The sequence below is a fragment of the Zalophus californianus genome, chromosome 6 (genome assembly GCF_009762305.2).
Source record: "Zalophus californianus isolate mZalCal1 chromosome 6, mZalCal1.pri.v2, whole genome shotgun sequence".
In the NCBI taxonomy this organism is placed as follows: domain Eukaryota; kingdom Metazoa; phylum Chordata; class Mammalia; order Carnivora; family Otariidae; genus Zalophus; species Zalophus californianus.
This window is the reverse complement of record NC_045600.1, coordinates 143,449,593-143,463,960: the sequence shown is the minus strand read 5'-3', so window position 1 is coordinate 143,463,960 and position 14,368 is coordinate 143,449,593. Positions and strand designations below refer to the sequence as shown.

Below are 14,368 nucleotides of genomic sequence, written 5' to 3'. Positions count from 1 at the left end.
TAGCAACATATGAAACGGAAGAATGAAGTAGTAAGCCTTGACCTTTGGGAAGACTAGTCAATAGCAAGCATCAAATAAGATGGTTCAAGAGTAGGAGAGAAAGGAAGAGAGACTGGCTAGGCCACAAAGGGAGATTGGCTAGTCTAGTCTTGGGGTAAAAAGGTGAAAGTGAAAGGGGAAAAAAACAGTAAAATATGAGAGATACGATGGAGGTAGCAGGATACAGGGCATATGTGAGCAAATACATTGATGACAGTATGAATTCAGGAAGGTGACACTGAGAATTCTGGTGCCAGAAATAGAAATGAATAGGAATAGCAGTTGGAATAACTCGTGGATCTGGGAAGAACAATACTAATTTATTTGAGGCAGAGAAAGGAGCATGCTGAATTGGCAAAATTTGTGGAATCTCCCAGAATGGACATCAAACTGAGCAATAAATGCAGGACCAGAGGCTGAGATAAAATAAAAGAGGGACCAAAATATGTGAATAACCTCTGCATTTGCAAGTGGATAAGACTCATTTGTTCAACCAGTTTTTACTGAGGACCCTCTACGGGGCCAGACATGGTAGGCATTTGGGGGTATGGTAGTGAGCAATATGTGTGATTCCTGTCCTTAAAGAACTTACATTCCAGTGTGGGAGAATGTCATAATCAAATTATCACACAAATAAATATGTAATTATGAAATACTATCAGTGCAGTTTAAAAGGTAGTATAACATAACCAGGAGGACTAATTTAGGTAGAGTAATCCCAGAAGACCTCTTAAGGAAGTGATATTAAGCTGAGAGCATAAAGACAGTAAGAGTAGCTAAGAGCATTAGGTAGAAGGCAGCAGGGACAGTATGTGTAAGAGCTTTCTGGCACTTTGCAGAACTGGAAAAACAGCACAAAAGGGGGAAGAGTGAAATCTCTGAGGAGAGGTCAGCAGAAGCTCCCCAAATCAAAAATCGAAAAGAAAAAAAGACTGGACAAAACAAAACAAAACAAAACGAAAGAACATCCAAGAACTGTGGGACAACTACAAAAGGTGTGGCCTGAGTGTAGTGGGAATACCAGAAGAAGAAAGAGAGAAAGGAACAGAAGTATTTCAAGCAATAATGACTGAGAATCTCCCCCCAATTAATATCAGACACAAGTCCATAGGACCAGGAGGCTCAAAGAAGACCAAGAAAGGTAAATGCCAAAAAGACCACATGTAGGCATATCATATTCAAATTGCAAAAAATCAAAGATAAAAAAAATCTGGAAAGAAGCCAGAGGAATAAAACACCTTACCTATAGAGGAGCAAAGACAAGAATTACATCTGACTTCTCCTTAGGAAACATGCAAGCAAGAAGACAGTGGAGTGAAATATTTAAAGTGCTGAGAGAAAAAAAGCCACCAGCCCAGAATTCTGTACTCTATGAAATTCTCCTTCAAAAGTGAAAGAGAAATCAAGACTTTCTCAGGCAAACAAAAATTGAGGGAAGTTTTTTGCTAGTGGACCTAGTTCTTCAGAGTAGGAAAATGATATGGGTCAAAAATGTGGATCTATATAAAGAAAGGAAGTGCGCTGGAAAATGAATAAAGGAAAATAAAATAAAAACATTAATTTTTCTTATTCTTAATAGATCTAAAAGATTATAGTTTATCAAAATGATAGTAGTAACAATGTATTCAATTGTGTGTGCTTATATATGTGTATTTGTGTAAATATATGCTTACATACACTTACGCATAAGTGAAATAGATGATAGCAATGATACAAGGGTTATAGGGAGAAATCAGGATTTTGGTGTTACTTTTACTTTGCTGCTTGTATTTTCACTATACCCATGAAGCAGTATAGTGTTATTTGAAAGTAAATTTGGACTAGTTATAAATGTATACTGCAATCTGTAGGGCAAAAACAAAAAGTATAACTGATGTATTAAATAAGGAAAGAAAATGCAATCATATAAAATGCTCGATTAAAACTGCAAAAACCAGAACAGTGAACAAAAAAAAAAAAAAAAAAGGAATATAGAACAAGGGTAACAAATAGAAAACAGTAACAAATACGGTAAATAATCACTTTAAACATCACTGACCTAAATGTACCAATTAAAAGACAAAGATTGTCAGAGTGGATCAAAAAACAAGCTCCAATTATCCACTGTCTACAAGAATCCCTTTTTTAAAGGATAAGCAAAATGTGGTACATCCAGACAATGGAATATTAGTAATAAAAAGATATGAGCTACCAGGTTATGCAAAGACATGGAGGATACTTAAATGCATACTACTAAGTGAAAGAAGTCAATCTGAAAAGCATACATACTCTATGATTTCAACTATATGACATCCTGAAAAAGGTAAAACTATGGAGACAAGAAAAAGATCGGTGCTTGCCAGGGCTTACTTGGCGACGATGAATAGGCAAAACAGAGAGGACTCTCATGGCAGTGAAACTACTTTGTAAGATACTCTGCTGGTATAAACAGCCAACAAACATTTGTCAAAACCCACAGAATACACGTCACCAAGAGTAAACACAGACTTTGGGAGATAATGATGTGTCAATGTAGGTTCATTGATCAAAACAAATGTACCACTCTGGTGCAGGATTTTAATAGCAGACAAGTTTACACATATGAAGGGGCGGGGGATAGACTGGAATTCTCTGTACCTTCTACTCAATTTTGCCGTGAATCTAGAAAATTAAGTCTATTTTTTAAAAGGGTGGGGGTCCAGGAAGAGCCTGGAAAGGCAAGAAAGGATGGTGGATTTCACCATCAGTGCAATGATAAGTCATCGAGGGATTAGGTTTTAAAGCTATCACTTTGGCTGCTGTGTGGAAAATGGACCTGAGAGGAATAATGGTGGAAGCTGAGAGATCAGGAGAGGAGGCTAGCCATGCAGTTTAGGTCGGAGTTGATGAAGGCTTAGACCAAAAAAGAAGTCATGCAAACAGAAAAGAATGGGTGATTAAAAAAAAAAAAAAAGACTTTTGAATACAGAATAACAATGGATTAGATGAGTGTGTTGAAAGAGGAGAATCAAGAAGGACTCCAGAATTTTGCAGTGAGCAACTGGAGGCCATTTTCTAGATGAGCAGATGGAGGAAGGAGAAGCTACTTTGAAGAGCAAGATCATGGTTCACCTTCGACCGTGTGACATCTGAGATGGCTGGTAGTGCCCGACACTTGGTAGGTGGTTGGGGTGTTGCTCTTATTCATACTGTTTTTGTTATGAGCATAACAGGGTACGGAATACTAGACATAATTCTTTTAAAATATTTTTCTAGAGATTAAGGGAATGGGGGTGGAATCTCATAATTTCCCTGCCATCCCCCCCATACTATCTCAGCCTCCCGTCCCAGTGCCCTGAACTCTCATACCCACTGCAAGCTGGGGGAGGGCGTGGGGTTCTATGTCTCAGTTCCATGCATCACAGCTTTGCAAACTCCACCCTGAAAAATCCGCTGGAATGCACTCATGCTAATTTTTTAGTAAGTAAGTCACTGCTCCCAAAGACCCAAAACAATAAATTAATTTTAATAAAACAGTAAGTTGTTAAAAGGCTCAAAGAACCTATTGACGTTACCCTTCCAAAGTTGTGGTTCTCTAAATGGGGCCCTGGACCAGCAGCACCAGCATCTCTCATGAACTTGTTAGAAATGTAAATTATCAGGCTCCAGCCCAGATCTACTGGATCAGAAACTCTGGGGGTGGGGGCCCAGCCCCCTGTGTTTTAACAAGTCCTTCAGGTGATTCTGATGCCCTTTCAAGTTGGAGCACCAATGACCTAGACTAGGAATAAGATGTCCTCTACTGCAATCTTTTGAGTCTACCTGGACAAAGTTTACGATATTTTAAATAAATAAAACATAATTTGAAGGTGAGTGATACTCTCTACCATATTTTTTTACATGACAAGTATCAAAGGCAATATTTCATCCGCATAAAGAAGAAAGAGAGTCTCAGTAAGGAGAGTGGGCGTGGCACATGCTGGACCCGGGGGTATGGGAAGCAGGTGTGGCTTACCTGACAAATTCCACTGATGCACATGTCCAGGGAATCTGTGCTGCAGCGAGTTCCATCCAGGACCTTGGGTGCCAGCTCCACTACCAGGTTCTGTCCCCGTGCATGGCACTTGAGCGCACAGGGGGCCGCAGGATCGTTATACCGGGGAAGCCATTCATAATAACGCCCCTGATACTGGACGTCATTGTAGGCGGAGCACTGCTGGGCTCTGAAGTCCTCCGCGTCCGGAGGGCAGTCCTGCGAGCAGAGGAGAAGGGCCACACGCGCATCACTCAGGGAGATCAGCCACCCAAAGGCTGAACAAGTTTACAAGAGTCTCACGAGACCAGACCCCACCACCGGCCTCTCACCTTGGAGTCACCTCATTTCTCCACCCTATTTAAATGCTCTCTTTTAACCATCTTGCTTTTAATTCTTCCAGGGGACCCAGGTCTTTATAGGGGATATTAATTATCATCCATGCCTTCAAGAACCATTTCAATGGGAAGGATTACTTGCCCCCACTTTCACCCCAAATTCGCCGTGCTTTGTGAGAACCTGTGTTTGTTTCTTTGTTTCTGTTTCTGTGATTGTTAATTCATGTACCCTCCTTCCCTGGTTTGGGCTCCCAGCCACTGCTTTCCTGGAACCAAGTGCCTGCCTTCAACCCACTGGAGGATGTGGAAAGACAGAACGGAGCTCTTTCAAACTCCGTCTACCACAACAGCAAGGAAATTCTAAGTAAATGCTCTAGGGAGTTCTCATAATAATAGTAAAAAGTGTGCAAGTGTTGATGACTCAGAAATCTTTTTACTTAATTACTAATCCCTCCCATCTCATATTTCCAAAGCCAGATGCTGGCTGACAAAAGGTTACTTTATTCTTCAGAGTTGGGTAAAAACTTCCTAATTGATGGGAATTAATTAATTCTATACCAACTTCCCAATGAAAGAAAACAGACACAGAAAGGCAATAAATTATTTTGTATTTCTTTCTTATTACAAAAGTAATCAATGGTCCTTATAAAACCTTTGGGAAATAGTTTCTATAAAAAAAAAAAAGAATAAAAGACAAAGATTCATGTACCTAAATCTTTACACAAATCCTTGATGATTTCCCCAAAACGAATTTCTGGCAATAAACTTTCTGAGAAAAAGGGTGTGTTTCATGAGCTTTTCAAAATATTGCCAAATTGCCCTCCAGGAATTTCCCTCCTTATTATCACCAGGCTTCCTTAAGTTCCCTTTTTCTCAATCTCTCTTCTCACTTAACATTTTTCTATCATGTTAAATAGAATTTCATTAATTTACATTTCCTTTCATAGGTTTGATCGCTTTCACATATATTTGCTTTTTGTATTAAGTCTTCAAAAATTTCTTGTTTTCTGTCCTTCATTTATCTATTGGAATGTTTGCCTTTTTACTATTTTTAACAGATAAGACTATCAGCCTTCCTAATGAAGTTATTAACTCTTTGCCATCTGTACTGGAAATATTTTCCCCATTTGATTTTGGCTTGGTTGCTTTGCGAAGTCAAGAAGATTTATATTTCCAGGTAGTCAGCTCTATTAATATTTCCTTTTAAGGCTTCTTCCCTCATTAATAAGTTTAGAAATGCTTTTTCTACCCTGCCTAAGAACAAATAAATACTGAAATGTATTTTTCTATCTCTTTTAGAGTTTAGCAATTATATTTAACACTTTTTTTTAAGATTTTTATTTATTTATTTGACAGAGAGAGACACAGCGAGAGAGGGAACACAAGCAGGGGGAGTGGGAGAGGGAGAAGCAGGCTTCCTGCAGAGCAGGGAGCCCGATACGGGGCTTGATCCCAGGACCCCGGGCTCATGACCTGAGCCAAAGGCAGACGCCCAACGACTGAGCTACCCAGGTGCCCCTATTTAACACTCTGTTACACTGGGAATTTATTTTGATGTGTGCTGCAAGGTAGAAACCTAACATTATTTTTTCTACAAATAATTATTATTACATTATCAGCCAGAATCTTAAAATATAATTTCTTTCATTTCTCCCCTTTTTACTACTTAACTTTTGTATCTTGCTGTGTTTATGCTACTGGCCTTTATAATCTGCCTCAAATCCTTTTTGGAAGTAGGTAGGGAAGACATAAAATATAAGAAATAAACATCCCCCTGGGATTAGCTGTATTAGTTTGTGGTGAATTGTTCCAAAATCTTTAACTGCATCCACATTTTTCTTGTTTCAGAAAGATCAAACCTTAACCCAGGTCACACCTACGGAAGAAAGAGTTGAACTAAAGACTGAAACTGGTTGACGTTTCTCTCTTGAAATGAGGACTATTTTCCGTCCAGCCCCAGGGAGGATCATCAGTTGATAACATTGTATGGCGTCTTCATCCCTTAACCACGGCTAGTTTTCTCTGTAACTGACTCTTTGAACCCCAAGCCAAGGAGTGTAAAAGAGCAGAGTGAAAACAGCTTCCCTGACATTAGGCTCACTGATGTGGCCAGCATGCTCTAGGGACCGAAATTTCTTGCTGTCTGACCCCTGACTGCCTTAAACTCCAGAAACCAAAGATGTTTCACAAAATTAACAAGGTTTAATTAACAGACAGCCAAGGATGCCAGCCTACACTGAGTCCCTGCTGAAAGGGTGGCCAGGTTTGGACACAGGACCCGGCCTCCTTGGCTATAGCTGATTATCAGAGGCAAGCACCTGGTCCACACCAGGACAGTCTTTCCCAGGAATTTGGAATTGCAATAGAAGAGCTGAGGACTCCATCTGTCTGAGACTGAGCTAACCATCTCTTTCACGAGATGCCTGTTGAAGCAAAACAAGCCAGTTCTCACAGCAAAGATGAATGAATTAGACACGAAAGAAGGAACAATGACAAACCATGTATTTCAATAAGATTATGTAACTTGGGCTTCTCACTTTCTGATTCCTGGGTCCAGGCCCTCAAGGTGTGCTGATGCCCAAAGTCCATTAAATATCCACACATCAATCCAGTGAATCCCATTTTTCTTGAGCTATTTTGAGTGGGCTTCTGTTCCTGGGAAATGATGATCCCGATGAAGACACCCTTGTATCTGGACAATGCTTTCCTGTTTACAAGGGACATTCCCTTTGAGGTAGGTGGGTCAGAATTATTGTGACCCTCATTTTATAAACAGAGGAAACTGTGGTCCTCAAAGTCTTCAGTCACTAGCCCAAAGACACCCAGCTAGACTATGACAGAGCCAAGACTGATTCTCAAAGTAACAAATGTTCCATTATATGATACCACTTTCTAGTAATCTTGCAAGACATGGAGGGCTTACGTTAAGCACTTTCATTTACTTGGCATTCTTCCAGTGTCAACACTAAGCCTGTCTAGTCGGCTTCTGCTGGGTCCCCTGCGCTGGCTCAAGACAATCTAGGGATTCTTGTGTCTTAAACAGTTAGTTGACATTTAGGAAGCTTGAATACCAAACATTTTTCTGCTTCCCTTTCCCTGAGAAGCATTTCCTCGTATCAGTTAAGACAACACATTTGTTAAATACACTTTGTGGGCTTCGCCTAGGTTACCTGCTGTGGAGAACATAAAACAAGAATATAATCCACCACTTTCAGGTCAAGAGCCTGCTATCTTATTGGAGATGCAGCACCTACTGCATGAAATACACTGGCACAATGGGTTACTGTTTGTATTTATAGATTCACAAGGCTTTGCAGTGAAAGAAATAAAATTGTTGTCCAAGTGTTAAATTCAAAATTGATTAAGCGGCAGGGTGCCTGGGTGGCTCAGTCAGTTAAGCCTCTGACTCTTGACTTAAGCTCAGGTCAATGATCTCAGGGTCCTGGGATGGAGCCCAGCGTCCGGCTCCATGCTCAGCGGGGAGTCTGCTTGGAATTCTCTCTCACTCTCTCGGTACCTCCCCCTCCTGCATTCTGTCTCTAAAGTGAATAAATAAAAATCTAAAAAAAAAAAATGGATTAAGGGGTGTTAATAAGGAAAGAATAGATCCTAGATCAGGAAGACTGGACTTAGGAGGGGGCAGCCAGTCTGAAAAGCAGAGGAAGGAGGAGGCGGACAGAGGTCAGGGGAAGGAGGACACACTAGTACCCATTAAAGGACCATGCCGATGGACCATTTCCTTACACCACACACAAAAATAGACTCCAAATCGTTGAAAGACCTCAACGTGAGACAGGAGTCCATCAAAATCCTAAAGGAGAACACAGGTAGCAACCTTTTCGACCTTAGCCGCAGCAACTTCTTCCTAGAAACATCACCAAAGGCAAGGGAAGCAAGGGCAAAAATGAACTATTGGGATTTCATCAAGATAAAAAGCTTTTGCACAGCAAAAGAAACAGTCCACAAAACCAAAAGACAACCGACAGAATGGGAGAAGATATTTGCAAATGACAGATCAGATAAAGGGCTAGTATCCAAAATCTATAAAGAACTTCCCAAACTCAACACCCAAAGAACAAATAATCCAATCAAGAAATGGGCAGAAGACATGAACAGACATTTCTCCAAAGAAGACATCCAAATGGCCAACAGGCACATGAAAAAGTGCTCAACATCGCTCGGCATCAGGGAAATCCAAATCAAAACCTCAATGAGATACCACCTCACACCCGTCAGAATGGCTAAAATTAACAAGTCAGGGAACGACAGATGTTGGCGGGGATGCGGAGAAAGGGGAACCCTCCTACACTGTTGGTGGGAATGCAAGCTGGTGCAACCCCTCTGGAAAACAGTATGGAGGTTCCTCAAACAGTTGAAATTAGAGCTACCGTTCGATCCAGCAATTGCACTACTGGGTATTTACCCCAAAGATACAAATGTTGGGGCCCCAAGGGGTACGTGTACCCCAATGTTTATAGCAGCAATGTCCACCATAGCCAAACTGTGGAAAGAGCCAAGATGCCCATTGACAGATGAATGGATAAAGAAGAGGTGGTATATATACACAATGGAATATTATGCAGCCGTCAAAAGGAATGAGATCTTGCCATTTGCAACGACGTGGATGGAACTGGAGGGTGTTATGCTGAGTGAAATAAGTCAATCAGAGAAAGACATGTATCATATGACCTCACTGATATGAGGAATTCTTAATCTCAGGAAAGAAACTGAGTGTTACTGGAGTGGTTGGGGGTGGGAGGGAGGGGGTGGCTGGGTGATAGACATTGGGGAGGGTATGTGCTACGGTGAGCGCTGTGAATTGTGCAAGACTGTTGAATCACAGATCTGTACTTCTGAAGCAAATAACGCAACATATTTTAAGAAAAAAGAAAAAGAAGAAGATAACAGGAGAGAAAGAAAAGGGGAGTATGTCAGAGGGGGAGACGAACCATGAGAGACGATGGACTCTGAAAAACAAACTGAGGGTTCTAGAGGGGAGGAGGGTGGGAGGATGGGTTAGCCTGGTGATGGGTATTGAGGAGGGCACGTTCTGCGTGGAGCACTGGGTGTTATGAACAAACAATGAATCATGGAACACTGCACCAAAAACTAATGATGTAATATATGGTGATTAACATAACAATAAAAAATTAAAAAAAAAAAAAAGGACCATGCCGAAGACAGAGACCTTGTCTCCTTCCTCGAGCCATGAGGATACGCAAACCATTCTCACGGACAACTTAGGGAGAAAGGCCAGGACACGGAGATCACCTAATAAACAGAGCGTTTTTACGCATAAGAGAGACCATTAGCTAAGGGATGATGTATATAATAGGACTGAACCAAGCTTTTATATGGGTTATATATTCAGGTCATTCTTCCCAGATAACCAGCGAGTAGAGACTTAGGAGAAATATGATTTCTACTGTAAGCAAATTTAAAATTTTTACTTTATCTTCATATCCAAGTTGTACTATGCGTTAAATTTTGGGATCCTCTAATATAACCAGTGCCAAAATGTCTAGCATGAAAACAAGTTACTGAGAGTAGCCATTATAAGAAGACAGTTAGCAAATGGTGCCTCATGGAAAAGTGATGTTTCAGATGAGATTTAAGGGACGGACTGCTGTGGACAGTCCGTAGGACAACTGTAGGAAAGAACACAAAGAACAGAGACACAGCAGAAATGAAGTCAGTAGCGATGAGGGACAGGGACCAGGCATGGCCAGCAAAGGTGAAAGTTTGTGAGCTGACACAAGTCAGGGGAATTAAAAGCAACGAGGATCCACAGAGGGGACTGAAAGCGTGGCACTTCAGGAGGACCTCTGTGATGGCAGCATGGATTGGGGTAGGAACAGTGACAGTGGAAAGTAAAGAACACCTCCAAGAGGAAACTGCCAGAAACTAGCCATCCATAGGATCCATGGCATGAAGAGTCTTTCAAGGGTCACACCAAATGTTGTCTCTTCTGGAAAGCCATCAGGGACCCCACTGTGCAGAATTAACCATTGCTCCCTCTGTGCTCACATAAAAATATGTTCATGCTGCAAAAATACTCTGACCAAATCAGGATATACTTGTTTTTAAAGGTATTTTCCCTTTGCTCTCTTCCAGCCCTGCCTTTGATCCCATAAACCCTGGCATTAAAAAAATGAGTAGTCAGTGAATTCAAGTAGTAGAACTCCTTGCTGACAGGCATGGCTTCCCTTGGAAAGTCTCCACTTGCTCTGGGAGATGACTGATAAGGAAAATTCTTAACTGAGGCCTCAGGGGCCCGGCCCTGACCGTCAGGGTCTTTGCTGAGCGCTGACTGGAGGGTTATCTCTGAAGATGGCAGATACCATGGATGAGGGGCTGCTCCAGCCCAAAGCCCCATTTTCCCCAACAGAATGACCCCAGGGAGAGCTGTGGAAGCAAAGCCTGATGTCGCAGGGAGGGCAGTGTGGTCCTCATTGCCTGGCCGCGCCTCCCAGTCCTACACACCAGGAGGGGGATTTCTTCCTCTCTGCCCTCCGAATGTGTATCCCCATCACATCCACACTTCCTAACAAAAGGACATTCGATCCTTCCTTGAGTGCCTGGAGCCTATTTTTCTCAGGTATCTTCTGCTGAGGTGGGCAGAGATCAGAAATGGGGCGGTCAAGGTCTGTCTGCGTCAAGCCTGACCCTCCCGTTTCGGGGGCCCCCTCCCCCCACCTCGGGCCACTGGCATGGAAGGCCCATGGCCGTGGAGGACTTCCTTTCCGTGACTTCCCTTCTGTTGCCTCTCCTGTCCCTGACTTCGGTCCCTTGCCAACTGTGAATATTCAGAAGGTCTGTCCTAGAGCTCCTGGGGTTGGCGATTCTATAACGGTATCTGAAAGGGGGATGTCCCTGCAATTGCCCCCACGAGTCATGTGCTCATGAGTTGGGGGGGAGCAGCCATGTTTGGGACTACTATCTGTACTGTCATCAATCATCTAACAAAGCTCCAGACCTTTCAGGCTCCTTTCCAAGAGACAGTCTGGTGTAGCACAGTGGGTAGAAGCCTGCACTCCAGAGCCTGGAGCCCGACTACCTGGGGTCTAGTTCAGCTCTGTGCCCTCGGGCGCATTTCCTACATTTCCTCCTGTGTAAGAGCGGAAATAAGGGGCATCTGGGTGGCTCAGTCGGTTGAGCATCTGACTCTTGATTTTTGGCTCAAGTGATGATCTCAGGGTTGCGGGATCGAGCCCTGCATTGGGCTCTGCGCTCAGCACAGAGTCTGCTTGAGATTCTCTCTCTCTCTTCCTCTGCCCCTCCCCTGCTCTTTCAAATAAATAAATGTTTTTTAAAAAGTGGAAATAAAAATAATATCTACTTTGTAGAGATATTATGAGGATTAAATCAGTTTATTCACGGGTAGGCACTTAGAACAATGTCTAGCATTCAGGAAGCAGTGGATACATGTGATCTGTTGTTGTTATTATTATTATTATTATTATTATTATTACTGAGTTTGGTTAAGAGTTCAAAAGCTGGCACATACAGATACAAGCTCTGTGGTTTTGAGGCCGAGAGCCTGAGCCTTCAGATAATCATGTGGAGGAATAGAAAGAAGTAGAAGCGACCTCTGGGATGGGAGGGAATGGTAGTTCTCTGGGGTCCCCCAACAGTGACCTCTGTTCCTCCATGGAGCAGACTTCCCTGATCGCCACAACAGTGAGGTCCCTCGGGGGGGAACAGAGGATCTTGCAGCCCCATCGGATGGGCTCCCATGCCCCTGGAAATATAGGTGTAGGCATCTCTGAATACAAGGCAAATCTCCCTCATAAGAGTGCCTCATCTTGGAATCACTAAAGGCAACTTCCTTCAGGAGAGTGGGTGATGGGCCCCATTTCCGGGGAAAAGGGAAACCGCTGACTGTTAAGGGGGCATGGCCTGTCTCCCACGGGGACACTGAATGGCCATGAGAAGCAACAGCAGGGGTGCACTGAGGGGACCTCACGTCTCTCCCCAGTGGAGGGAGGTTGCAGACTGGTCCCGCCTCCTGCCCTCTGCACCACCCTGGGTAGCAGGGAGGGGGAGATCTCAAAAGGGTGATTCTAAACCCCAATTAATAAAGCAGGAAGCAACTCAAGAAAAGACGTGACTATCTTTGTACCCTAAGTTCATGTGGTTACATCCACTCAGGGTGCCTGACGTCCTGGGTATGTTTCTATGGTATATTCCCAGGAACACACTGTGTTCTCTCTCCTGGAAAGACCACCAGCCCTGCTGCACAGATCCACTCCAATCTGCGGGAGGGCTTGAGGATGCACAGCAGCAGGGCCTGGCACATGGAGGTGGAGGGGTTTCCCGAGTGCTACAGCTCTGAAAGACCTGCCATGACCCCTCTTATTTCCCTGAAAGAAATTTTGTTAAAAACTCTGAGTTTGCAATGGCAAGCATAGCGATTAATGCCACATTCTTATGAAATCTCTCTAAGGACCCCAACTCTGAGAGCTAGAAAGGGCAACTTTCATGTTGCGGTCCTCCCCACTGGTCACCACCTTCTAAACCTCTATGCCTCACCAGCCTAGAGGTGGTAAAGGTTTCTGCAGGATCCTCGAAGAGGGGACTTCACGTAGAGACAACAGGTCTTCCCAAGACCCACGGAGCCTCAGGGGCCTGGGATCTTCACTCAAGTGCACCCAAGTCCTAACCATTGCACCTAGTATGCGCTGATTTTAGTAGATTACATTGTATGCCTACACTGTATGACTCAACACTCCTAGACCCTCTTAACACTTGTGTTGAAGAAAGGTGCCTTTTTGGAATTAGGGAGAGCAGAAACACACACACACACACACACACACACACACACACACACACACACACACACACACACACACACACACACACACACACACACACATCCAAGAATGAAATCTCAAACGGCAACACTTTGATCTGGGCATTCCCCTAGATAGTTTCAGAGTCCTGCTGGCTAGGATACTGTTGTGTAATTTATTGTTGAATGGCTGCAAGGAATTTGTGGTAATTTGTTAAAGCAGCACTTTATAAAGAGGGAAAAAAAAACTAAAAACAAACAACAACAACAAAACAAAACAAAACAAAAATATGCACCCAGGCAAAATGTAGTAGATTAACCCTCAGGTTACTAATGCATTCATGTGCTTGCATGGGAAAACAAAGCCAGACTGTGTTTGTAACTAAATGTCTGATCTGCGCTCAAATCAATCTCTCTGCCTCCCGCACCCCCACCCGGACCTCAGCTCATTTAATTAAGCATCACGCACATGTGTCCCCCAAGTCCTCGGCCCTCCAGCCGGTCAGAGAACATGTGAAATCTATTTGCTTTGTGGCCCCAAATTCCTCCAAGGACATGGTGGATACCAATCTGTCTGCCCCAGGGCTGAGTGATATTGGAGTCTGAATGCCCAATAAATAGGTACCCACACTTCCCACTTGATTCTGAAACCAGTTGAGAGAGAAAGACAAACACTTCTGCTTCATCACTGATAAAAACAGACTGAAAACACGGCTGAGCCCTGTGGTCAGAAGGTCTGGCTCACACTATCCACTCACTGTTGCCCAGGCTTGGCAGGGCTGCCCTCCCGGGACAAGTCTGGCTCTGCGGGAATAAAGACCCTCAGACAGGACTTCTGTCTTATACCGGCCCAGAACAAGAGGGACAGAGCCCAAGTGAGTGAAACTTTTGAAATAAATTAATTACAACCAAGGGAGAAGAAATGGATTAAAAAAAAAATCTAAATCTCACTTAGATTTCCAGATTCTAATAATTTCCTTCTTATTCGCATCATTTTGATTTGGGTCTATATCACGAACAAGGGACATGTTTTAAGTGGAAAATAGGACGGATTCCTTCTGATATTTATTTTGCATTTTCAGATCTGTAAAGCAAAAGGTTTGAATTTTTTTAGTGCTCATCATTGTAGAACAAGAGAGAGGTTTACAAACCTGTCCCTACGTACAATTTCCTTGAATCACCAATAGAGCACTCTTAAACACATCTTGC

At 43.0% G+C, this 14,368-nt stretch overlaps 1 protein-coding gene across 4 annotated transcripts in view; it reads right to left on the bottom strand.

Moving 5' to 3' along the window:
• The window catches only part of ADAMTSL3 (ADAMTS like 3), a 368,889-nt gene that overhangs the window by 193,080 nt on the left and 161,441 nt on the right, over positions 1–14,368 (bottom strand). For all 4 annotated transcript variants that reach the window (XM_027571545.2, XM_027571543.2, XM_027571546.2 and 1 more), the window contains exon 6: positions 4,013–4,249. In XM_027571545.2, coding sequence (XP_027427346.2) covers positions 4,013–4,249 — 237 coding nt within the window. The remainder of the gene's footprint in view (positions 1–4,012; positions 4,250–14,368) is intronic.